General features: G+C 36.7%; 3 protein-coding genes and 1 long non-coding RNA gene across 4 annotated transcripts; 3 read left to right on the forward strand and 1 right to left on the reverse strand.

The window, feature by feature from the left end:
* The first annotated feature begins 60 nt into the window (after nucleotides 1-60).
* Nucleotides 61-19611, forward strand: LOC124168805. The gene is made up of 2 exons (XR_006866987.1): nucleotides 61-146; nucleotides 19232-19611. It is a non-coding gene; the product is annotated as an uncharacterized LOC124168805 (long non-coding RNA).
* LOC124168803 (box C/D snoRNA protein 1) lies at nucleotides 1371-8981 on the forward strand. Its single transcript, XM_046547116.1, has 7 exons — nucleotides 1371-1728; nucleotides 1811-1992; nucleotides 2078-2172; nucleotides 3222-3400; nucleotides 6341-6493; nucleotides 6629-6753; nucleotides 8508-8981. The coding sequence occupies exons 1-7, from the start codon at nucleotides 1688-1690 to the stop codon at nucleotides 8723-8725; spliced, it is 993 nt and encodes a 330-aa protein (XP_046403072.1). The 5' UTR covers nucleotides 1371-1687; the 3' UTR covers nucleotides 8726-8981.
* Nucleotides 14932-15548, forward strand: LOC124168804 (cytochrome c oxidase assembly protein COX19). The gene has a single exon (XM_046547117.1). The coding sequence runs from the start codon at nucleotides 15108-15110 to the stop codon at nucleotides 15375-15377; it is 270 nt and encodes an 89-aa protein (XP_046403073.1). The 5' UTR covers nucleotides 14932-15107; the 3' UTR covers nucleotides 15378-15548.
* Nucleotides 17746-26867, reverse strand: LOC124168802 (heparan sulfate 2-O-sulfotransferase 1). The gene is made up of 7 exons (XM_046547115.1): nucleotides 26379-26867; nucleotides 26062-26288; nucleotides 25861-25946; nucleotides 23404-23542; nucleotides 22425-22522; nucleotides 19917-20074; nucleotides 17746-18535 (listed from the first exon to the last, which is right to left on the reverse strand). The coding sequence occupies exons 1-7, from the start codon at nucleotides 26533-26535 to the stop codon at nucleotides 18267-18269; spliced, it is 1134 nt and encodes a 377-aa protein (XP_046403071.1). The 5' UTR covers nucleotides 26536-26867; the 3' UTR covers nucleotides 17746-18266.
* Between the last annotated feature and the right edge of the window lie 209 nt (nucleotides 26868-27076).

The raw sequence follows: 27076 nt of genomic DNA on the forward strand, positions 1-27076 counted from the left end.
TTTTCTTGCGATTTCATTTATTGATAACAGATGGCGCTAAGCGCGCTAAGTGCAACGGCGCTGAAACACGAAAATAAGTAAATGATGAACTTCGCCTAAGACAGCAATTCAAGGAGAAAGAGGCTCTGGAATACATACACGAGAAGGTAAGGAATATAAATTCATGTTTTTTATTCCAATTTTGGTACATCATACAGGGCATAAAATTTACGATAAGTGTATGCGCACTGCGTGTTTACATTTTCATATAAACATTCAACCTTGCATTCAACCATGAATCTTTGGCTCTTTGGCCTTGAGGAACTTTTACATAATTTGCACTGGATTGGCTGGAAATTTTGTTGTTCAAGTTATCATGTCATTAGTATAAATTATTGTATCAAATATTTGAACGCAATTAAAAGAAATTCATTTTCAACTAAGCAATATATTAATTTGACTGTATTTATAAATAATAATTAATTTACTCAAAACATTTACAATTCACAGCGTTATCTTAAAATGTTTGAAATTGGTGTCCCCTCAGGACAAAATACATGCATTAAATACTAAAAATAAATAATGTTTCTTAAAAAATAATGAATTATAAATGTATCATTGCATAAAATCAACCATCACATTAAGTTTCCATTAAAATTGCTAATGCTCGATTTTATTTGTGATGAATGGATCTTGATGTTCAAGAACGTACTTCATATTTTCGTAATTATATGATGAAGGCAATGTTAAAATTTTCATTTCCTTGATTATGATTTTCTTTCTTCTTCACGAATTACTCTCAATGTGACATGTGTCTTCATGAATCTATATAGTGTTGGACTTTGTACAAGAGAAATACATGAAATTTTCAATGATTTTCCGTCATGATTGATCAGTCTCGTTTTCAGAAAGTTCCTACGAAATATCATTTGCGTGTGGTTACCTGATTTTCTGCAAACTAAATTTTTGACTACTATAACACAATGGCATATGAATTGTGTCTGTTATGATAGGTACTCCAATACTAAGATGATAAATTGATTACTTCTGTCACTGCTGGACATTTTTGCGTATTATTACCTCGATTTATTACACTCGATCACGATCTGTGTTTGTATCAATATGGTCACGAGAATGAAGCTAAGTAAGCTTTATGCCGAGAACCTTACAAATATATAAAATCTTTAGGGTTCTAGCTCTATGCTAAGTTCATGGTCCTTACATATAAATACATATAAGTACCATGAATTTAGGTCTATATGCATATAAGGACGATGGCTAAGTTCTTAGAGTATATAGTCCTTTAATTACTCTATGGCTAACAATAAGTTCATTCTTCCCTCCGTTTTCCGGTTTTTCCGCTGTCTGAATGTCTTTTGTTATGTTGATTGTTTCTGCGGCAAGGCCTCTGTTGGCCTGTCAAATTTTGGATTTGAGTGTACCTCGTGGTTCGTGCTTCTGAAGTTTTGCATTAAGTTCCTGCTGCCGGAGGAATCGGATTGATCGAAGCAGAACAGGCAGAGGAGTATCATGGTGTGGTAGCGATCATATGAACAGGAGCGTTCGTCAGCCATGCAATTTCCTTATTTCTGACGGCAGTGATTATTTGCATTGTTCTTTCTAATTGTACTCTTCCATCTTTCGAATCGTCTAAATCCCGTAAGGTTGGATACGTTAGATATATCCCAATTATCCTGAATCAAATACAATGGCTGAAGTTAGTGGAGAAGGTTCTGGAATTGATTCTAGGTGAGTATTCTTTCATAGTTTCAGTATTTGTTACTTTCGGAATGATTTAGAAGAAAATGATTGTATTGATCTTACTTCTTAGGCTTTCAAAATGTGAAGTCTGCCAAAATAGTAATGCTAGGTACACGTGCCCAAGATGTGAAGTGAGGACGTGCAGTCTTAAATGTGTTAAAATTCACAAATCTGTGTTGGAGTGCAACGGAGAGAGGGACAAAGTTGCGTATAAACCCTTATCAAAATTTACTAACATTGATTTGCTAAGTGGTAAGTTATTAATCACATTCTGTTAATCAGCGTACATTCATTGTGGAACGAAAATGTTTTAATCGTGTCACTTCTATTTCTGCAGATTACAGGTTAATGGAAGAAGTCACGCGATCAGTGGATGCTTACCTAAGAGATCCATCGAAGAGGTTTACAAGGACTAAGCGAGAGTTGCCATTCGTAAGTAAAACTAGCTGTATATTGTAAAGTTTGCGGGGAGTGTGTATGAATATGATGATATTCCGTTCATAATTTTTGATTTTAATATGTATTATGAATCAACATGATCAATTCCATTATGAAACTTACTTATTGATTTTTTTGTGGGGAATTCTGCAACCCTCGTTATTTTGTTGTATTAGTATCCGGCCTATCAATGTGTGTTAGGAATTGTGCTTTAGCCGGCTTTTCTGCTTTGGGAACAAAATGAGGTTTTAATGATAATCCCTATCTTCTAGTCGATCCTTTGATTATTTTAAAATTTTGGTGGCAATGGCATGACTCTGTCTTAGATTCAGATGAGATAACTTCATCTCTCTCAATTTATTTTTGACACCTTTGGGACGTAAGAAGGGTTAGTGCTAACTTTTTGGCTGAAACTGCTGAAACCACCTGTCCTTTCCCGACTCTATGTACGTATTGATAGTATCATCGACTACAGAACTACAATGCTATTTAAATCAGCATTACAACTGCCTAACATCATCCTAAGTCATCAAACCAGAGATTGGCTTGAAGCCATTCTCCACTTCTCCCTTCATCTACATCAGCATAGTATCCTGCAAGCTGCCCTAATAGGAGTTTAGTAATGAGAGTTAGGACACCAGTCATTATCAAACTCGAAAATTAAACAAAAAGAAATTGTTCATTGTTTTCAGCTACATACATTCTTACGCATTGAAAGCATTATTAACGTATCATTGTTTGTAAATGGGCTGCTATTGTCGAGGTTCAAGATGGTGTGAATACAATAACCTTTGATGAAGGGCCTCATTACAAAAATGTTCCTTGCCAAAAGTTTTATTTTAGGTAGTGGTGTTTATTTGCTGTTGTCATTTGTTGAACTTTGGAAATTACAATATGGTAATTCAGTCTGTTATTGATGAACAGTGAAATATCTTTAAAAGTTACCTATGGATTAGGGCACTTTTTTATAATTAGGAATGATACATTCTTCAGGTACATATATTTTCATATTCTAATTTTGTGGTGACACTCATGATTTTCAGCATTTGAATCGGCTGAGGATAGCTGCCGCTAAGAGGGGTTGCCAGCTATATTTCCTTCCCCAAAATTTTGAAAGGCATATGGAGAACACTACATTCTTTGACTGGAAGAAGAATATTATATTTTGGAAAATAGACTGGATTTTCCCTCAGGCCAACAACCTCATTATGCATTCTGAAAGGTTATTACTAATTATTTTTTTAACTCTCATAAATTTGCTAGTAGTTTGTGTTTTATATGTAGTTAGCATTTAAATATTGATTTTGCTTATCTTCTAGTCTCTATTGAGTTAAATTTGTTTAGGTTGATTTCTAATTTTATAGTCTTTACAGTGATGCCGACATTCTTTTTTGTTTTATAAGACAATTTTTTCACATCATTTCAATTGATTTCATTTGATTAATTTTTTAATTAATTTTTAAGGTGTTTATTTTTGTAATAATCTATGCTGGACTTGTATGTTTATTGTTCATTCATTTATTATTAAGGTATGCGTATCTAATGCAGCTGGTGAGATGAAGTTCAGACCTCAAGTCAATCATTGTTGTATGATGCATGTACCCTTCAGGAACCATTTTTGGTTTGGGCACTGAAATGAATTCTTTCATTGAAGCCACTCCTAATTATTGGTTTTATACAAAAATGTTGGTCCTGCCCTGTGGCAGCTGGTGGTAATTTATTTAGGGTGTGCATTAGAGCAGATACGGGATTATTTAATTACAGTAAAACCCCTTATTTACACTTTTCTAGGGACCCAAGAAAAAAAGTGTAAATTGCGGGAAAATGCAAATAGTGGAAAATACAGAATTTTCACTTTTACTCACATTACTTTGGAAATGTTAATTTTGTAATTGTTCACTAAGCATTATTCCATAACATTGTTACCCTCTGAAGTAAACAAAGACTTTGGAAAGATAGATCTCTCGGCATGGGAAAACGGGGAGACGCGCTAGAAGAAAGATCACGGTTAGAAGTGCGTCTTCATTACGAGTAGCCTGAAAAATAAGTTGGTGGTTAATAGAGCCCAATACTTAAGATATTTAAGTTGTTTATTCAGGAAGGCTATTATATGCACGAAAAGATACTACTAAAATATCAATTATTTTTTTTCCTTTTTGCCCTTCTCCATCGCCGCTTCCACCATGGTTTCTCACTTGCATAAATGGGAATGAAATTGGGGACCTAACTCGTTAGCCAGATCAACATATCTTCATGTTTGGAGGGCAGCGGGTACTTCTTTTTTATTTGGTGAAATTACTATTTTTCAAAATCATCTTTTAAGCCTCTAATCTCCTCCGCGATTTTATCCGCTTCAGCTTCCTGAAGGTATAACGTAACGAATCAACCATAGCCGTGATATTATAGCAGTAGAATTACTAGTAGGCTAGTTGTATCAATTACCAACCTCGAGAACATCCTCATGATGCGCTATCAAAGGGAATCCGGCCGATTTCCAGCAATTGGCGATTGTAGTGGAGGAAATAAAGTACATCTTTGAACCGTGTTTCTGCGATGAAAAATGGCAATTTTATTAACTTGGCCATTTTAGCAAAGTTAACAAAGTCGTTATTCCTCATCGCAGAAACACGGTTCAGAAACGTACTTGAATGCCTGATAGGCAGGAGTGCGATGCAAACAATTATTTTTGATGATGGCATTGATTGATAGATTTTCAAAATGCAGTCAGAGCGGTCACTTTTGGGGAGAAAGGCCCCACGCTCGGAGGGTCAGAGAGAGGGGCCAGCGAGGGTGAGCTCGTCGAGGAAAGGGTCCCGGATTGGGGACCCTTCGAAGTACTTCGGCGAAAAGTAGTCAAGTAGTCTTCGAAGTACGTTCACAGCAGCCTGCCTTGCGAACGTACTAGGTACGTTCACAGCAGAGTAAAGGGTTAATTAGGAGTGCACGAAATACCCCGCGCGACCTTCCTGACATGTTAAACTACGAAGTATTGTCGATGCGATGTTTACGAATAGGCACGTAAATAGGGGCATTATGTAAGTCGCGATATTTTACTTAACTCCTACTTCCCCTAAATTCCCACCGTGAGGTTTTAGGCGAACCCTTTCTCTCCAAAGTTGCACTATCATTTACGATTTCACACTTTTGATGAACCACAGTTGGAAGCGCTGATTTTTTTTAGCTACTTACGTCGGCGTAACTAGTTTTGTTGACAAATATTTCGCCAGAGTTCGTATAAACGAATGCCTTTCGCTCATGGGGACTGTTCCGAGGTTCGTAAATTTGAAACATTTCGTATAATCGAAACTTCGTATAATCGAATAGCACCATGTATTTACCATAGGCTTTTCGCCGGGACTGCACTATCACTTCGTATAATCGAAAACTTCGTAAAATCCTGCTTCGTATAATCGAGAGTTTACTGTAGTTCTTCAAGTTCTCGGTTGTATGAGACCATTACGAGGGCAAATTTTTGGAAGATGGATATCTTCACGTAGTTCCTGAACTGACTGCATTCAGATGCCAATGAGCTTTGTGTTAATTTTTTCCACAACTGTACAAGGATGGTGACTATTTCCAGGATACTGTTGTTGGCAATAGCACCCTGTCACTCTCTTGTCTACTGGCTTAATCTCCCTTGACCCTGGAGAGGATTGGCATAATTATACTGTTTGAGGTGTCCTGGTATTCCCTATTCCAAGCTTCATAGGCAAGGAGAAGGTTTAGTGCTAGTTCACCTTGGCCATTGAAGGTGTGGTGTGCACTGAAGCCTTTGGAGACAACACCAGCGAGATGACTATGTATTAGTAAAGAAAAAAGCCTCATATCTTTGGGTCAATATTAGGGTTTCCCCATCTGGTTAAAGATATGCTGATTCACAAAATGTTCAGATGGCCTTCATCACTTACTTATCTTTCTCTTAATGACACCTATATACTCTTCTTCCATTATCAATTATCCCAGATTTTGCACCTTGTGCAATAATTATGTACAGCACTTTATAGAGATTGACCCTTAGTTATTGCCAGTTATAGCAGTTAATAGTGCACCGATAAAGTCATCCAATGTGTTGAAACCATATGCAATCTCTGTATTCTCTTTTATGTGCATAATATTAAGCGTTTGTTGGAATTAGTGTTAAATTATGCTTATTTACTTACAGGTTACAAGAGACTGAAAAACTCTCAAGAGCCTTGTCTCAGTTTTTAGATCCCAACTTACAGGACAATCCTGCTTTACAATTTTATCAGGCTGCTGGATCCACTGGTATCATGTTACTGCTCAAAGCAGAGGGTGTAAAAAAGTCACACTCTAGGTAGGGAAAGACATTGAATAGTTTCATTATTTATTGTTGTATATTATTACTGCACAATGTATAAATACATATTCGTTGCTGTAAAAATTGTGATGAAAATGGTAAATGTGTTACTCATCATGCAATTCTTTTCAGGTTTTATGAACTTGACCTGTCAACATCTGTAAAAGCTAACCTCAGGGATAAGTTTATTGTTGAATACCCTACAATTACAGTTGTTTTGAAGGATCATAAGCTAATGTACGAAATTATAGATTCTGGTGAGTTAAACTACTGGTACTATTGATTGTCCTCTCAACTGCGAAGCAGGTGTATTTGTATCGACTCTACAGATGTCATTCAAATATTCAAATGATAATAATAATTTATTTTGTCTGAAGATCGTACAAAAAGATATGAGAGACAAAAAAGTAGGAGGTTAATTAATAATTGTAGTTCGCCATTATCTGCTGCTGATTGCAAATTCCCATTTTTAATGATTTAATAGAAATCCCTGCTAGAAAAAAGCCCAGTGTGACATACAGAATCCCTCTTCCAACTAATGCTTATGTCATTTTTTAAAAGGAATTTTTGTATAGTTGAGTATTGCAACTAATTTCTATTTAATTATGCATTCATTATGTTCCTATAAGGGAAGGAAGCAATCGTGGTACCATGGTATATTCCACAGATTGGCTGATTAAGTTATCAGACTTGGTACTGTAATTCTGTCTCGAGTATGGGCTGCTGTATTAGTGTAAAATTAAAGCTTTTACATATGCCTTAACTAATTTCCTCAAATGATGTAAGAAAATAAAATAACATTGGAGATTGGATGATTTTTCAGTTTTCCTCCTCAGAAATAGAAACTGTTGTTTTCAATAGTTTCTAACATTCAGTCCCTTGGTTTTGGGTTCACTTGAAACCTGAAAATAGCATTCTCATATGAAACTTATTAACCAATTACCTCGAACAGAAGAGACCATCTTAGTGAGTAAAATGAATATTAACCCTTTCACTGAGGTACGTTCGTATGGCAGGCTGCTGTGAACATACTTTTTCTTCCTCCTTGCCATGCACTGGACTGCATTTTGATAATACATCAATCATTGTGATCATCAAAAAATGATTGTTTGCATCGCACTCCTGCCAATCAGGCAATCAATTACGTCTTTGAACCGTGTTTTTGCGATGAGAAATAACGATTTTGTTAACTTTGCTAAAATGTCCCATTTCCGGTGGTCCACAGCCACGTTTTTAGCAAAGTTAATAAAATTATTTTTCATTGCAGAAACACAGTTCAAAGACGCACTTATTTATTTTCAACTTCCCCGTAAACAGCACATAGAGGCCTTTACAACGGAGGTATTAGCAATAGACTATCTCAAACATCCATGCCCTGGATAGGGACCACCTAACCAGGCGGGTTTCGAACCCGCGGCTTACGTTTTGGCATGCGAGGACTTTGACCCCACCGCCGCCGAGGCCGGCTTGATTGCTTGATTGGCAGGAATGCGATGCAAACGATCATTTTATTTATGATCGCATTGATTGGTTGATTTTCAAATATTGCAGTCAGAGCGGTCACTTTTCAGGAGGGAGGCTACAAGGGTCCAAGAGAGAGGCCAGTGAGGGTAAAGCTCGTCAAGGAAGGGGTCCCAGATTTGCGACCCTACGAGGGTGTACAATGCCCATCTTGGAACTGCTCCATGGCCCAACGAAACTCATTTTAACCTTTTCGCCGCATGTGAAAAGGTTTTCAGAGATTGAACAGCAGTGAAAGGGTTAAAGTGCTATTAGCACCATAGTTAACTACTCCATGTTTGGATCAGTTTTAACTTCAGGGCAATTGAATGTAGTGGTAGAATGGGGACCAGAAGACACTCTTTTAGATAAATTTTGGGTTGTAACTACTCAGTTTGCATTTTCATGTCCATTTTTTAAATGAGGTGATGGCCACATGATGAGGATCTTGTTTCAATACTTAGGGATGGAGTAGGTGTAATGCATTAACAAGCTGTAATTTTATTTTTAGATGCTGAAGAAGAAAAGGATATATCTGATGTCTGCTTCCCAGGTGTTAATCGTTCATCCATGAGAGCTCTTAAGTCGAAGGAATCAAAACCAAAGAATTTATTGTTTGATAATGATATTTCAAATTCGGAGAGCGATGAGGATGGAGAGAAAAGCCATAGAGCACCAAAACTAAAAAAATTAGACATCCCAGCCTACGATGTCTTGGTAAAGCAATAGTGTAGCCTGGGGATGTTATTGCTGAATTTTTAATTTTGTGTATTCGCTTGACTCCTTTTTGAGTCTAGTTATTTTTTTTTAATTCAATGTTTTGAGCATGTTGAAATATGTTTTATTGAATTTATGCACTTATTTTATGGAGAAAACTTTATTTTCAAAAAAAGATTTTTATACTTACCTAAGACTTTGTATCTTTTAATACCTTCTAATTCTTTCCCAGCCCTGAAAATGTTTGAGATTTCAATCCCCAAAACTTGACCTGACCAATTTTGCAAATTCTATCTGAGAGAATAAATTAATGTATTAGTACAGCTGACTCCTGATTATCCGGCTTCCGTATATCAGTGTTGTGGATTATCCGTGCACGATTTTCACTTTCGCTCAATATTATTTATAAAAATAAAATGGGACGCTAAATCACAGAAATTACTGCATTTGAATGCTATGATACACCGGGCTTATTACTTTCATTAGATTCCCCTTTGTTAAACAGAAGCGATTGTGCGCTAGCTGCATTCATGGGAGCTCCATGTTCTTGTTTTCCAAGCCTCTCAGTGCGCGATCGTGCTCTGTGATCATGAATATGTGTCCCGAAGCAGTTGCAACTTGTGAGAGATGCGACTAAGTGGCGTGATGGCATGGTGCCTGAAAGTGTTGTTTCTGACGTTGCGCCGTGGTGTTGCAGCTTTTTTCCACTTTTTTCCATCCATGATCACGTAGCTGACAATGCAAGTCTTTTGAAACTGGTACATACTTACATGGAGCCGTAATAATAAGAGTACAACCTTATCGCTGCTAAAAAGATTGCGCACTGGCCAAGAAAGCTTTCAATCAGTCCGGAAAGCACCCCAAAATAACAGAATAACTGCATAAATAATAATATATTGTTTGTTTTACGTAAATTATAAATATGACAAGACATTTATGTGAAAGTTAGGGTTATCCGTGTTTTCCTATTATTTGTGCCGTCTCTCTCCATCATTAACGCGGATAATTGGGAGTGTGCTGTATATAATTTTAAAGTTTCGCCTTAAAGGTTGCTGATGTGAAAGTTTTTAAGAGAATTAAGTCATTCCCTTGGACTCGAACTCTACGAGTAATCTGGATTTAAATATGTTGTCGTTTTTACGTGTCTTTGAAATAAATTTGTTTCATGTGGAATCTGCAATACTTCAGGAGATGATAGGAGAAAATTTTTTTTTAGCATTCTTTGCCCATGAGTATGGGGTTGCAACTCCTCTGTAACTATGGCAATGCAAACATATTTTTTGAAGCACTTTGAAGTTACTATGAAAATGGTTTTTCTCGGGTATCCAGCCTTTTCGGCATTTTATTCAATACTTGATAGATACGATTTTTTAAGATAGCAAATAATAAATGTTGGAAGAAAATGTGTGATTATAAATGTCTGAAACCAAAAATCTTTGAGATTAATTAAACGAGAGCTTTGGGTGAATATCAGTGAGAGGCGTAGCAGGAATTTTGTTTGGGGGGAGGGGTCCAAAACCAGGCGTGAAAAGTTTTGAGAAACTGTACTAAGTAGAGGGGTTTTAACTAGTTTTTAGCACTTTTCATAATCAAAATAACTTCATTTGTTAAAGAAGTATATTTTAAATTCATTATTTTTCAATGTTTTGTATTCTTTTATGAAGGAAAGTAATTGCGTTTTTATAATTCAGGTAGGTGTCAGGACCCTTTCCCCCCCCCCCCCCCGCCTCCGGCTACGCCTTTGATCAGTGATATGGTTGTGGAATTGTGCCCATTTTGAGAATGTTTCAGATTATTTAATAGCACATTTTTGTGTGTGTGAAGGAGAAAAAAAATGGTACATAATATGTTTTCTCTGACTCTCAGTGAATATATCCGTGAAGTGAGGAGGGTTGGTGTGAGAAAGAGAGTAGTGGAGGGCATGTGACAAAAGTTGAGAAAACAAAACAATTTGCGTGGATGGGACAAAATATCACTAAGGTGACAAACACACAAGAATGAACTCATTCATTTAATACCTACCTTTAGGCCTGCCATACACGTTCCGGCCTGGCCTCAAGGCCGGGACTGTGCAGTTTGGCCAGAGCCGAAGGCCTGGAGGCCAAACTGAACGTGTATGGGGGGCCTTAGTGTCACATTAGACAAGACAAAAAAACCCAAATTAGCAATCAATTCAATTGCAAGGAACTAAAAGGAACAAGATCCTTATAATAAGTAATGTCACAGTTCACTTAAGCCCTAGGATTAAAGCCCAATATTTGATGTATTCAACCTTTTCCCTACTAAAGACGAAAATATACATATGGACGTTTCTTAACCCGGGAGACGAAAGTTTCATATTTTCGTCGGAGGTTTTCTTACTCAAATGAACGAATGCCGAATATATAAGTTTCCAGCTCTCCCCCTTTTATGACGGTCGGGGGTGTAAGAAGTCTTTTTTTTTCGGGACCCAACACTGTGGGTTTTAGGCCTTACCCTTGAAATCTTGGAGCAGGTACCCGGACCCCTCTTCTTATATAACCCCTCATAGCGGTAAGGGACCGTGGTCATACAATTGTTTATCCAGTCAGGTTTCGAAATAAATATTTCATCTTTTCTCATGAAATTTAAACTAAGAATTGAATTTTTTGTCATTTGAGAATTGTTTACAATTTTTAACGAAATTCTACGATAGATATTAGCTTATATCTTGAGTTCTCTATAAGCATCAGCATGGTAATTGTTGCTGCATTAAATGTGCTAATATTGGTATTAGAACTTTGTTTAAAATTTGATAATTCTAAAAAAAATGAGGAATTCAATTCAAAGTCTACCATTTATGTGCAAGCAACAATTATCCATGTGCCAAGTACATATGAGCAATCCATTAGTTGACTGCGAACCAATGCCGCAGGTGGGGTCGTAAACCCGGAAAGGAGGGGTACAACTGCTCTCGGAGTCCGAGATAATGCAGAGTCCCAGCTGGTAGAGGCCAAAAAAGGTTCGAGGTGAGACCTTTTGATTATCTGCGAGACCTTTCTTAACGAATGTCTTGCAAAAATGCTCTGTACCAGGGGAAAGAAGAGTTTAGCGGCTCAGTACAGCAGTCATGCTAAGATGAAAACTCCATCTCGAGAGGGTTCAAGTTCCAAACTTGTGTAAACAATTGCCTGCTGGCAAGTAAGTCCAACTTTTTGCGTGCCTCTTACTGGAAGGTCTGCAATGTTATGTGCACCACCACCAACCTCTGCTATCCTGTGCTCTCCTCCACAGCACTTTTTGGACCCCTGCTCCGATATCCACTGAGATTCCCTCAAGTAAACTAATTGCTCTATGGAATTTATCCGTAAGAAGGTTGTTGCACCTCTGACTCGGTCGGTCATATGCATACCTTTAAGTAATCTTCACTTTACTTCTTGATGATAATTGTCGAGATGTTCCTGGGTTCTCAGTAGCTTGTCACTTTTAATGCTGAGAATGAGTCTTTTGAGTCAGTCTGCTGAGCAACTTCTGCCATCAGTTTCATCTTTGCCCTCTCAATCTCCTTCAGAATCTTAAAATTGTCCCTCTCGTACTGCATAAGTAAATTTTATAGCAATCTCTTGCACTTTTCAATCGACTAGTTGTCCATGCTAAGAAGGATGCTCTCCTCGTCTAGAGCACACCTCAGACACCCAACGTCCCCCTCTAGGAAACCACACTACATGGACTACTTTGCCTCACAAATGTCAGGCAAGTTATTCATGTATCCAAATTTGTCATGCCACAATTCAACTGTGGAACATATTACTGTGAGAAATTTCTACTTTTCATCATTTACCAAGAAGTGATCACACTTCAGTTAATATATTTTAGCATTCTTGCTCCAACAGGAAGATACGAAAAATTTATGCTTGAACTTTGTGTCATAGATATTCTGCCTTTCCAGTTACTATCTTAAATCCTCTCTTCTAATCGTCTTTCTGATATAAAAGTGGAGTCGAGATCTGGGACTGGGTACACTTCCTGCAAAATAATTTGGTAACCTCCTCATTTCTTACCCTGCAGTTAAACTATTGTACCCTCTTCCTGTTACCTGTACATATATAATTCCCATTGGCTGTCTTTACTTCACGTCTATAACTTATGTTCTTAAGTTCTTGAATCAGTTCCTCATAGGGTATTAGTTGTTCACTTGAATGAAAAGTCTCATACCATCGATGAGAAGTGAATAGAACCTAGTGATCTTAATTGTTATGCTCATACTTGCCATGAGGGTCTTTGTCTTAATGGTTTTCATTGATGCTTTCTCTGCTGCATCTTTCATTTTTTGCTCATACCTCTTTAATTTCACTGTCAGTTGCAGTAATAGAACTAGTGTCTGTATCAATCTCAGCAGATCTTGCTGTTCTTCTTTAATGTATCGATGGTGATTGGTACTTGCTTCAATTTCTCTGGTATGCCTTTTTTCCTTCCCTGTAGTCTCTCCTCAACTGTCCTTCCTCCTCAAAATATGGGCATTTGTGAGCAATATGTCAAAAGCCCTTTGCTAGCAAAGCATATGAACCTCCTCTCCTTCAATGAATCATTCCCATCCCTGTCTCTCATTGAACAATTCCTCTAAACTTGAGAAAGCTTCTCATGGCCTCCAGTGGAGTCACTTCTCCAGCCTCTCCTGCTTCCATAAGTGACAAGTTATAGTGGTGACATCAACTGAATCTTGCCAGTTTTATGTGAAGATTGGTTGCTCTTACTTCTGGCCTCTTTGGCCATTAATCTCGACATAACTTCCTCCTAAACTATTTTTCCCCCGGTGATATATTTTGGTAATGAGTACATCATATTTTATATTCGGAGACCATCAATGATAAATTGATTGATTTTTACTACCTTACCTTCGAAATTAGCTGTGGATGACTAATCTCCTGTTTAGATTAAAAATTTGGCGAGGTATTTTTCCACGCGTTCATCCTCTTTATTTCTTAACATAAATCAGTTCCCGGAGTAAATAATATCATTACTTCAGCAACATGTTTGATTTATAGGTTCAGTTTTGGGATACAATTTTTCAAGTTTGTTCCTCGCATAAATTGAGCGGCATTTACGTCACTGACAAAATCTATGGTCTTCGAATTGAAAGTCAACAATACGAGGGACACTGCCATATCATTTTTTTTCACCTCTAGCAGTAAGTACAGTCATTTTTCAATCACTTTTCAATGTCAATGACTTTTGGCAGTCATTGGAGTTGACTTTTTGTAGATAGCCTGGAGAGATGATTTCCCGATATTCCCTTTGATGTAGTATAGCTTTGGTAGTCAGTGACCATGAAAAGTAATTGGTTTTGTCTCGCATTATGAATTTTATCCTAGCTCCATCTTCTGCCAATCAGATTTACCTGCCTGGGCATCTCTTGTTTAACTTATTGATATCAACTTATTGGCATTTGATATCCCCCAAAATTCTACTGTTTATGATTCAGCAATGAATTATGATGAAAATATCTCTTCTATGGATTTTTTAATGATCATATTTATTATTAATTATCTAAATACAATATTATTGCAGACTATAGCTACAGACCATTACGTGTGAGTTGATTGGCTCTAAGTACACAATGTTTTTTGGCAAAAAATTCTGACTTCATGGTTTCATAGTAATACTAAAGTGTTACCCCTCTGATGTGGTTACAATACTGCAAGTATTATTAATATCCATAGGCGGATTTAGGGGTGGCACGGGGGCAAGTGCCCCACCCCCCAAACGCTTAGGAAAATAGCAAAATTTTTTATACTGTTATCATTACGTTCATTTTGTTTTGTGTATTACGAAGCCTCAATCATTTAATTTCATAATAATAACTTTCATGTGAAATAGAATATTTCTTACCAACAGTAATTGTTGTATGTTTTTAATCTCAAGTACGAGAATATCGTTTGCCTGTCAGACCCTTGGCCCCCCCCTCCCCAGTAAAAAATCCTGGTTCCGCCCCCGTTTAATATCAATAAGTGTATGCTGGTATATATTTGATTAAATATAAAATGAATGATAATTATATACTAGTACATAATAATTTTGTCTCTCTGAAAGTTTCTAGGCTTATTGGTGCTATTTAATAGCATGGAATATGAATTTGTAGCCAGCACACAGTTGTACCAGTTGTATTGCGCGGCAGAACTTGAAGACGCTTGCACTGATGCGCATTTCGCGATTCGCAACGCACCCGGTGTTGTGGTGTTGTAGATTTACCACATTAGATGGCCATCTCATCGTTTGTTTTGATTTGTGCAGACAAACAGTGAGATACTTAAAGATGAAAATTTTTATTCATCACTCCCGTACCTGTTAATGTATGTATTTTTTAAATGACATTGAAAATATCCAGCCTGTAATCTGCGCGTGCTTGCGAAGACTGTTTTGATTCCAAGCGCCCGAGATGTCGTCAATGACTTTTGGCCAGAAAAAGTTCACTGCTACCCCGCCTGAAAAGGGAAGTTTCCCCTTAGATCATGCTGGAATATGTAAAATACAAATGCTGAAATATATGGTGTGCATACGATCGGCTGGCAACGATTATTCCGCCTGCAAGCTTGAAGCCCGTGACTACTTAGACTGTAGAATGAAAAATAACTTGATGGCGCCAGAAGAATGGAAGAAATTGGGCTTTAAGGAGGATGACTCTAAAGAAGATGTGCAAGAGAATTGAAACTTTTCGTCGAAAGCGTGTGCCATGAAATAGTTACCCTGCAGAAATTCTGTGCAATGACTAACATGTTTACGTTTGAAAATTGTCCATAGCGTAGTAATCATATGCATAGAGTTTTCTACATCCGGATGTGCTCGAAAATTTTCGTAAATAAATGTTTATTAGTCTCGAGTAAAGGTGTTAATTTCTGATCATCATCATTGTATTGCAATCATTGTAGGATTGGTTTACTGTATTGTGGAATTGGTTTAGGTTTATTCTAATTATCCCACATCAGTCTTTTACCTCCCGGAGTCTGTTCATCCTCGTATCGTTAGTCTTTCCTAAGTACCTGTCCCTTGGTTTACCATCAAGTTTTCCTTCCCTTATGTTTCCCACGCAGTTCTGTGACTCAGTACAAGGCCTACCTGCTGCATTGTACTTAGGTATACAGTGATCCCTTGTGTCCTTACATCTCTTGTTTTCCTATATACCTCCACTTTCCTCACCCTATTAGTCCATTTAATCTTTAGCATCCCCTTCCAGCACCAGGTCTGGGATGCCTCTATTCTTTTCTGACCACTTTATTTCCAATTGTCCCAGTTTCTGAATTAATAGGTCACTGCCAACAAAAATATTTTCATGTTCTGTTTCCTTATTTCCAGTCTCACGCTTTTACACGACAGTAGCAGCCTCTTTGACTATAAAAGATGCTTCAACTTGGGCTATTTGACGCTTGATGTCTATCATGCTTCTTCTGTCCCGGGTAGTGGTGCACCAAAGGCAGGTCAACCAAGTTCAAATCTCACACCTTTGAGACAAACGTCCACTGTTTTGTCTGTTCCTCGTACAAGCCCTCGATTTATTCCTCTTCATTTTCATATTGAAGTCCTGAAACACTTTCAAATAGGATAGTTTCCTGCAGTAAAAAAACGAAAGGTATTGATTGCAATCCGTTACCCACCATTAGTATATTCATAATATACAAATTATTTGGTTTTAGAAACCTTAGTTCAGATGAATGGCAATGGTCAATTTTATCCTCATTTGAAAAAGGCCAGACTGGCGCCCATGCGATGCCAATCCACGTGGCATCACAGGGACCTAGTTTCTACACGAGTAGATAGGAGTTTTACATCGTCTGAGGTTACCAATGCATGCATGAGGCACAGAGCTCAGGGAAACAATTCTTAATAATCACCTATTCAAATTGCCTATGGTCGGAAAGTTTCCTTCATTTGATAGGGTGTAAATAATCCTTATTTAAGCCAAGCACCACCTGCTAGCAGCCTGCATTGTAGCGGTGCACATAGCCTCACACCAAGGTGGTCTCATAAGACGGCAGCCGGAACCAGAATGACATTGCACGGGCTTTTCCCAGCATTCATACTTAGCTGTCGCATTTCCGCTCACTTGAAAATTTTCATTTAATTGCGAAACACAGGTATCGTGATTTAAAAATTAAAAGAGGGAAATACGTACTCCAGGAGTAGTAATCTTTCGTTTTAGGCAATTAAAAAAAATAGGAAACCACCCTACTGAGTTCAGTGAGTCCTCTAGTGTTCTTCGTTGACTGCTATGATTTTGATGTCATCTTTGAATAGTAGCATGCTGATTTCTTCTCCGATCTCCTTGGAAATTTTGGCTATCTGCTCAGGAGAAGCACTTCCATTTCAAGTATGGTTAAGATGAAATGAAGTTATGTTAAAATGCTGATCTACATGCATTAAAATGTGCCATTATTTCTATGAATAGATAACTTTCCAGGGCAAGAAAAAGAACTAGCTTCAATGTTGTTAGAGGTATTGGGTCACAAAGACCACTAGCTATCCATATAAGCATAGTATTCTTCTTAAATTATCATGAACGAGTTTACAATTATTTCTATAATTGTAGAGTATGGGCAAGGATACTAAAAGGCAAGAAATTTTATAGGATAAAACTGACAAGTCAAATTTGATTTTGAATAATTCATCAAACTACCCATCAGGGATGCCAACTCATAAAAAATATTGGGGGGGGCTCAAACCGGAGATCTTGCCCCAGGAAATTTTATAAGTAGTGATTTTTAAGTTTTTTAAGCATTTTAGAAGAGTCATATTATCAACATTAGAACCATGATAACTCGAATCTCCATATCTGAACACTCAGGCGAAAATCGACAAGCCTGACACATTTTTCCTCACCCATAACGAATTTTTGAGGGGGCTCAGGCCCCATGGAGTTACCACCAGGCCACTGCTACCCATTCCAACTTCTTCCTAGTGTTAAGGAATTCACTCACACTTGTCATCAATGATTTGCTACCAGGATATCGTGGGATGTTCTGAGATCTCCAGTGTCATTCTTCAAATTCAAGAAGGGGTTGGGGAAAATTGATAAGAGTTCGTTAGGTCTAAAAGCAATCAACAGAAGTTTATTTATAGTTCTGTCATAAATATATTAAAAAATTCAACTCCAATATAATCATATGAATCAATGATGTGTATTACAAAAGAAACTCCAGAGCAAAAATACTCTTTTGATGAATGGCAATATGCACATTAAAGGCCTTAAAAAAGCTGCTGCCTTACTTTTATATGGAAGTATTCATCTACATATGAGAAGAAAGAATCACATTAAATCTCATTCAAAACATTATCCTGATGAATTTACTTGATTGATCAACTGTGTGGCTAACATTACACTACAGCAGTATCATCACCATTTCATTAAAAAATTTGTAGAATCTAGCATTGTCCTAACAAAAATAAACATGGACAAAAAGAAATATGAAAAATAATTTTTGATCACTGTCAATCATCACTTACTCACAATTCATGTACACAAAAAATGATCTCTCACAGCAACAAGTAACCACGTTCTTTCAAAACATAAAGTCAACATTATCAAGTACAACAGTCATTTTAATTATTTGGGCCTTATTTTCTCATACGTAAATTGCTGTTGAGCAATAGGGAGCTGCTGTGCTTTATCTGAAGTTTTGTCTTTAGTGGCAGCATTAGATCCAGCATACACAGCAGGTACTCCAGCTCTCCTCTTTGAAAAGTGGAACTGCTCCACAGCAAACTCATAAAATTCATTCTCCATCTGCCACACTTTTGACTTTTTAATAATGGCAATGGTTTCTGGAGATGGTTCCACTTTTTGCGATGTTTTACGAAGATGGGACTTATTACCTGCGAAAACACAACATAATATTCAAACCTGCTGACTTTGAAAACAAATGGCAAAATTGGAAATAGATTGGTTTTCAATGGCGCTGATTTACACGTAGGATTTATTAAATATGTAATACTGATGCAACAATAGAAAAACAAACTCAGGAAACCTACATTTTTCTCGACTTCAAAAGCGTACTTTCATAAAAATTTCAAAGAGATTTTACAATTTACTACAAGCTGAAAAAAATAAAAATAGGAATGAAAATCAAATCAGAACAATGAGTTGCAAACTTTGTACAAGTTCATAAAAATGCTTCAACCCTATCTAGTCTCACATTTTACTTGATATAAAAAAATTGAATCTATTGGAAAACACATTAACTCCTTCCAAATTATTCCTTCATTTCATTAATTGAAATATAATATCACTTCCGAATTATATTAATGCCACATTTTTTAACAATAAGCCAGATGACACAACATTTCAATATTTATGTATGCTATTTTATAATTTATACTAAGGAGTAATAATGCATTTTAAGACCACAGATAAATTGGAAATTAAATGTTTCATTTTCCTATAAACTTGGAACTATCTACCTCAATTAATTATCAACACTAGATGTTTAACATTTTTTACACATGACAAAGTATGCGCACAAATCCTTTTTCTGATTTAATTATATTTATCTATATCTTTTTTTTTTCCAGATTTTGGTAAAATATAAATGCTCAAGGATTTGGAATTCTGCCTTATATAGGATTGAAAGTTAAACCAGGAGTGACATTTGCTGTGAAAAATCATCTGGCCTATACAGGATTTGAAGCTGGATCCTCTGTTTGCAGGTCAGGTATGCTATCACCTATCAGTTACAAAACCAAGCCACCTTTTTCAAAATCAAATTCCAGACTGCATTTACCGCACAAGGTGTTGACATGTCAAGTCCACACTGAGGCACAGATTATGAAGGTCTTACTGGTTAAGCCACAGTTGGAAAGAAAAACCTAATTTTCAGCTATTCTGTGAAGTAGGTTTTCCAAAGCACTAGGCATAACAAATGACTTAACATGCAGTCTGAGTTGAAAGTAGACGACGTTGAGAAAAATGGCTAATTTTACGGAGTGCAGGATTCCTCGTTTGAATGTTACATCTATGCATAAAAAAACATCAAAAATGGAAACAAAATTTCCATTACAACAATTCACATGTAATAAGTATCATGACTGAGATATGAATACTTAAAGAATATGGCACATGGCACCATATGTTGATTATGGAATGGTTATGTAACAGCTGTGTAATGCAGGTACAGCTCCACTATTCCAAAAGGTGTTCAATACGTTAACAATATATACTTAAGTCACAACTGTAGAAAGAGATCAATAGAAACTTAACTGTTTTGATAATGAGCCAAAGCCCCACGGAAGAATTGAGGTAGGGTACTCTCTAACAGAGAAATAAAATCTGGAAGCTCTTCTGTTATTCCAACAAGCATGTAATGCTTAAGCAGGTTATTCTTGGCTTCTGCCAAAGCCCATTTGTTGCCAACCTCCCTAAAAAGGATGAAAAGCTGTTTACAAAAAAGTGAATCCAAAAATACAAAGAAAAAAAAATAGCCAAGATAATGACTGAGTAGTCAATTATGTACTATATCAGTGTCTGATCATCGATACAGAGAAATAATACGCCACACAACTGCGTGGGGAAGTGTCTGACAATTTAGTTCCCAATGTGGCACCCTGGTTCTATACATCCTCGAAAGCTAGGAACCCAGCACATTGTTTAACTCACAAAATTTACTCAATATTAGAAAGTAAAATGAATATTTAATAATTTTTTTGCACTAATGGTTCTCCAGAGTTTAATTTACACTCATCATATCCTAAATTGCAATGCCAAGACTAATTGAGTGAAGACTGGCGTGCTTGCTGCCACAATAAATATGCACAAACGTCATCTCCAATGATTACAGCAGTGGGGAAAATTTTTTTGCCAAAGAATATGTAAACCATGAACAACAAATATTTTTGCCACTTTTTAAGTAACAATTTACAAGTTATGTAAAAGAGCTATCAACACCAATGTATTCTTTTGGCTTTGCTGAATCTTACAAGCTGCAACATCATAGAATATTTTCCACACAATTTTTAGCTTTGCAGAAAAAAATTTCAGAAAAGCATATTCACAACTTAAAGTGTCCGTTAAAATTTATTTTATTGAGGTTCCACTGTATTGTATGAGCTAAAATGAAACCAATACATCATGCAATCACAAGCCATTATTAAGTTAAATAACTTAATTGTGCCCTGAAAATGGGCATGATAGACCTTAAATCGTTCCTTATTGCCCTTGATTTCTACACTCTTTTGATTACAGATAATAACCACTAGCAGTTACGTCTTCACTGATAGGTCAAACAAACTAAAAGTCAAATCAGAGGCTTTACTATGGAGGGGGATGAGGGGTTAGATTGCCCTCCCCCAAAAAGCCTCAGAAAATAATTAAACTATTTTCTAGTTTTTACATATCATAACCGCATCTGCTTAAAGTTAAAGATCATTTATTAATATCATGGCAGTGAGATGAGTCACTGAATACTGACTGCTAACTAACCCCAGGAGCCCCCTTTTTTTGGGAGAGAGGGATTCCTAGTTATACCACTGACAAGGGGAGACCACGAAACTTGCTCTGCCTTTTTCAATGCGTATTTTTTATGGCCTTCGCAATGGTGAACACATCCCTGAACTAGTAGTGGTTCCGTTGAATGGGCCTTAGTTTGGCTGTAATTAATTAATTTTCATGAGGTACTTTTAACAACCCGCTTATAGGTCCATGACATCGCACCATTCAACTGATGGGTCAGGTGGGGTAGTGGTTGCGTTTAAGACTACCATCCGGGGGAAAGTACATTGTAGGAATACACGAGACCATTCTAGCCCAGAATGTACGTACTATGTTGTAATCCTTGGTTTTCGAAGATTGACGTATTTTATACGCCAGCACGCCCGGTCCAGGGTCATCAACTTTTATTTCATCCTATTAATTAATGGAAATTATATTTCGGAATGGTTATTTTAGCACATAGGTACTGTGTAAGTAAACTCCCTTTGGAGTAAAGTGAATTACAAGTGTTCGAGAAATATGGCATTTTATAATCGTTTTGTGTTCTTATTAATTATGTCTGTACGCATATTGTCGATTGCCGCGAGCCTTTAATGGCATGTGCTCTCGCAAGAGTGGTTTTCATTTTTAATGTGGAAGTGGATCAGTATAAGCAATGAAAAAATTAACATTTTGGCGCACACCAACCCTTGCTAATGTAGTCGTCGTATCTCCGTGTTTGAAATGACACTGCTAAAATACCTAAACGCCATTATGATGATAAAAAATAGTCTCATGTCTATGCTTGTCGCAATTAAAATTAATGAAAAAGTTGATGCCATATGATCACAATGAAGACAACAAAATATACAGCCACTACGAAGCTTCTAACCCTGGTCCCCCGGATGGTAGTCTTAAACGCAACCACTACCCCACCTGACCCATCAGTTGAATGGTGCGATATCATGGAACTATAAGCGGGTTGTTAAAAGTACCGCATGAAAATTAATTAATTACAGCCAAACTAAGGCCCATTCAACGGAACCACTACTAGTTCAGTGATGTGTTCACCATTGCGAAGGCCGTAAAAAATACGGCATTGAAAAAGGCGGAGCAAGTTTTGTGGTCTCCCCTCGTGAGTCAAATATTAGAGGTTCATTAAAAAATCAAGTCTTACAAATGAAATGTATGAAGTATCAACAATACTTGGTCCATGTATATTTTTTCAATGCTACAAAGAATCAAGAAATCGACACAGGTATGAGGGTTTCCAAAGATGCCTTGAGATAAAGTTGAACTCACCAACAGCCAGCAGCATGGCCACAAAAGAAAGGAATCTGAAGCCACATATTGTCAGGATCACAGTCTGGTTGATGCATTTGCACACAATCATCAAATGACTGCAAGAGAAAACAATGTAAGATGAAAGAGATTCAAATGGCATTTTTTCGTAGGAAGAAAACATAAAAAAGGCTCTTTAAAAGTCAGAGTGTCATAAATGACGATTAAATGTTCACAGAGGAAACATTGTTGGAATTCCTAAGGTTTATGAGATTAAATGGCTGATAAATACATATTCGAACATTACTTCCTGAAGACCCAAAAGTATTGCTTATTGTTAGCAGGTCAATTGCCAGACTATTGTCATTTGAAGATGGAACGAAGACTTAACATCCAAACTGTTGATAAAAAACTCAAACTTGGAACATATGTTTCCAATATCCAAGTCCACTATGGCTAAATGTCCTTCGAAACCCTTCCAAAATTGGTCAAGTTGACAAAAGTACACCTTTGATACGGTATAACTTTTAAAATTACATCAAACTCAACTCATTTTGCAGACAACATTTACATTAAGCATCCATATAGGAGTTAAATGCACATATATACATCATGTTTATCAATGCCTCATCCAAATTAGGTACATATGATTGATATGTAATATAAGGAGCAATCTCTCATTAGGAGCAATTCATATGTAATAAGAGACCTCTAGGGGGAACATGAATTTACTGGTCAAGTGAAGGAATGGCGCCACCATGTATCATCAAGCTTCTTAATGATGAGAAATGGTGTTTATTATGACAGAAACAACAAAAAATAGGCACCAACTCATTATACCAGATTACATATAAGTATTATTTGATACATTCCTCCACTTTTATTGAAGCTAATTGCATGGATTGCATTATTACTAGATACCTCAAAAGATAAACCCAAAACACTACCTAGAATGTAACTTATCAACCTAATAAGAAGGAAAATAGTTTTTTTAAATTACCATCGTGTCACCATGTTTCCGACGAACTAGATGAGGGCGGAAATCATCACCAAATCGAAGGAAGTAGTAATAGGATACCAACCTATCCAGAGGTTTTCGAATCAAATTGATGTATATTGGCCTTTGACTCACGCCAAATCTGAAGGAAAACAAGCAGATATTAATATAATCATAAAAATGCCTTAACAGGGTACACTTTCAAAATTATGTGCAGTTTAATATAATCAGAACTAGATGATCCGGTAAACTTCGTACCACCTTTTTATCTATCTATATATACATAAATCGATAGCTGTTCTTTAGTCTCGATAAAACTCAAAAACAGCTAAACTGATTTGACTAATCTTTAATTATAAACTAACTGTGGAAGTCCAAACATTTGATGCTCATTCCATCTTTCAACCATGTTTATCTAATCATTGTGTTACAGATAATTATGTCAACAAATAAATAACTACCTACAAATTTTTCAGTCAGTACCGTTTGTGCCCTATCACAATTAAATGAAACTTCATACTTATATGCATACTTCATACATACACTTCAAATGAATATACTATCTTCATCCACATTAAATACAACACAGTTACAGTAGACTTCATCATTTTAATGCTTTCTGATAAACTGTATTTTCTCAATTTTCGGTGTTTAAATAAGCAAAGATGACAAAGTCATTTGAAAACAACTGTCATATTTTTTAATGTATCCAAAAAGGGTTTATAATAATTTCCTATTCCAGAAACTAATGAGTGTAATGGATCGGGTGGTGGCACCAATTGCAGCAATTTTTCTTTTCCACCAGCATAACATAATCCAGTAGATTCACCACTGTATCTTTACACCTTACAATATTGACAAATGATTTTCACATTCCCAACTGCTACTGACTTATCGGCACAATAATCTGCAACCCAATCGAAGTTGAATGCTATTCATTCCAGGATCGCAGGAGCACTGCATTTTAATCGATTAATTTCGTTATGTCCTGCTTGCTGTTGTAGTGTTTGATGTTCACAAACTAGTTGCATTCTAAGCCAATCCCTTTCATTTTCAGTCACTGTAGAACGCACTTCTGCCATACCAATACCACTATTATTATAATGTGTCTCGCTGGTCATCAGTACGGTTAGCGTATGAGGTAACTCGTCGCACATTTGACGACATAACATCAACAGTTGTCTTCTCCTTGGCATTGTAGATAATGAAAAGAAGAGAACCCTCGGGCACTTAGCGATAAGTAGTGTTGCTTTATCAAACTGCATAAAGGATGACTGTCTTAACGCAAACAATAAACGCTTAAAAACATTATTAACCTAAAATAAGGGAAGAAAGTTTTTGTGCACTAATTTTTCGAATAAATAATGACAGGTGAACTTTTTAACGAATGCAAATAAAGAACTAACAAACTTGGTGAATAAACTTGGAATGAGATTTTGAACTACGTTAAAAATACTGATGGTCGTCAAGGGGACTGAAAGACGAAAATGCTAAAAGTTCTTTTTTCTAAAACAAAAAACTTTTTATACTCGGTTTTTCAAAATTCATCATCAATCACATGGAAAACGAAAATTGATAGAAAGAATAAGAATTTGTACTTATTTTTCTTTCCAATCGTATTTATTTCAACTATATGTGACCATTATCACTAATTTCAATGTGCAAAAGCAAAAAAGGTCTGCAGGCATTAATTAGGAAGTTTACATGTTTTTCTTATGAAATGAGTCAGGACTCATTTCATGGGCCCTGCAAAATAATATTCTCACCATTAAACCTTCCCTGAACTTTCATGAATATTTTAAAACCAAAACTAGCCAGATCAGTCCTGTCACTCTCAAGTTTTGGCGAGACTGCGGTCAGCAATTCATTTTTATTATATAGATATTATTCCTTTCCATCCACCAAATTCTTTCGGTGAATTACCCCACTATTGTAATATGTTAGCAAATGTTAGCTAGTTCTTCCTAATTCAGCCATTTGGTCAAAATTTATAATGAACAAAAAAACAGAGTCAAACCCCATCAGCATCAGTGATAAAATAAATTACATGAAAGAGCCCTGAATTTCAAAATTTCACCCATTGTCAGGACTGAACAAGCAAAAATTTGGGTGGCAGTAAAATAGTTGCACCAAAGTCTATGAGTAACACTCTCCATGAGCACTTAATGGTAATGCACACTGATAAATGAATCAACAAAACAACTTGTTTACAGTGACAGATTAGCCACCACATAAAACATGGTGGACTTTTCTATGAGCTGAGAAAACAGTTCCCACTCAAGATTGTTTAGCTATCTCACAGGGTGCTATGTTACTAAGACTCGAATATTTTAATGCTGACACTGGTACGAAGTACTATCTCATTTTTTTGTGTCAAGTTACCGTTAAGGACTAAAGTGGCCATCTATTTATCAATGTAAATGTAATCAGATATCGAAACTGAACTTCGAAAGTACATACCTACTGAACTCCACGTAGGCCATGTGACCATGGTATAGGGCAGGCTTCATTGCATCCCAATGAGTTACATTTTGAACGAACTTAGCCTGAGAGATTCATGAGGAAATATACTTTATTAAATTGAAATAAAATGTGTGTAGAACGATTAGAGACTATGACAAGCAAGCGGAGAATGTGGCATGGATGGTAAAAAAAACTTACCTGGTTAGCCAGGGTTAAAACATGCATATTTCCTGTGACGTTTATGTGAAGTACATGAAATCCATTTTGTTTACAAAGATCATAAGCAACTCCCATGAAACTCGTGGATGCAGTCTTTGGAACTCTATTATATATAATGACTAAGTCATTGCGAGACCTTCGCTCCTTGGTTTCGCTCACTCTTCTACTTTCCAATTCTTGCACTTGCATGCGCACGACAAGATCTTCTGTCAGTAAAGAAGAAATATTAATAGGTAAATTGACCATAAAGGAAATGTTTCCACTTCCGTGACAATATTGAGTGAATTTCTACTTACCAAGGTTCCTATTATTGTTCTCCAAGTCATTCACCCGGGCTTCATAATGTAAATAAACGAAAATTAGCACTATGAAACCCAATAACACCAGCATTAACCGGGTGGCAGTAGTACGCAGCAACATAACTAATTCACCATTGGGTGGAATTAGGTACATGGGTATTTTTCATTACAATCCGAAAGCTTCCCCTAAATAACTTTGATTTCTAACACTGTCCTCCAGTACATGAGTCAAAAAATAACAACATCATCTACCAGCACGATGAGAAAAGAACTAACAAACACGAACACAACGTTGAGTGCCTCTCGGAGGCAAATGATACGTGGAAATAAAGGCGTGATTAAACCCGGATTCCAAAGACCACAACCCAATCATATCAAAATTTTCATACACTGCTTCGAGTTAAAAACTTAGGGAAATTTGAGCAATATAGTACAGTGATAAACAGAGCTCCTCACCCCTTCCCCGCAGTTCATGAATATATCGAGATGCCTCGGCTCGAAAGTCGAAAATATCGACGTATCGACTTAAAAGTCGAAAGTAATCGATAAGCCGCGTGGCGGTCAACACGAATTCGATATGCATGTGTTCACGGAGTGAACTTCTCTTGTCTTGCGCGCGGGATAGAGAAATTACGGCAGCCAGTTTGTGCCTATCTACTTTCATGAGATTCCTCACAAATATTACTCAAAAGCTT

The sequence above is a fragment of the Ischnura elegans genome, chromosome 12, assembly GCF_921293095.1.
Source record: "Ischnura elegans chromosome 12, ioIscEleg1.1, whole genome shotgun sequence".
NCBI classification, from domain to species: Eukaryota; Metazoa; Arthropoda; class Insecta; order Odonata; family Coenagrionidae; genus Ischnura; species Ischnura elegans.

Coding starts and splice junctions, on each gene's coding strand:
- LOC124168802 (XM_046547115.1), bottom strand. CDS start 26,535: ATGTACCTAATTCCACCCAATGGTGAATTAGTTATGTTGCTGCGTACT. Junction 26,289..26,378: donor GAACAATAATAGGAACCTTG/GTAAGTAGAAAT, acceptor CTTTACTGACAG/AAGATCTTGTCGTGCGCATG. Junction 20,075..22,424: donor GGCCATGCTGCTGGCTGTTG/GTGAGTTCAACT, acceptor CATCCTTTTTAG/GGAGGTTGGCAACAAATGGG.
- LOC124168804 (XM_046547117.1), top strand. CDS start 15,108: ATGTCGTCAATGACTTTTGGCCAGAAAAAGTTCACTGCTACCCCGCCT.
- LOC124168803 (XM_046547116.1), top strand. CDS start 1,688: ATGGCTGAAGTTAGTGGAGAAGGTTCTGGAATTGATTCTAG. Junction 6,494..6,628: donor GTAAAAAAGTCACACTCTAG/GTAGGGAAAGAC, acceptor AATTCTTTTCAG/GTTTTATGAACTTGACCTGT. Junction 6,754..8,507: donor GTACGAAATTATAGATTCTG/GTGAGTTAAACT, acceptor TTTTATTTTTAG/ATGCTGAAGAAGAAAAGGAT.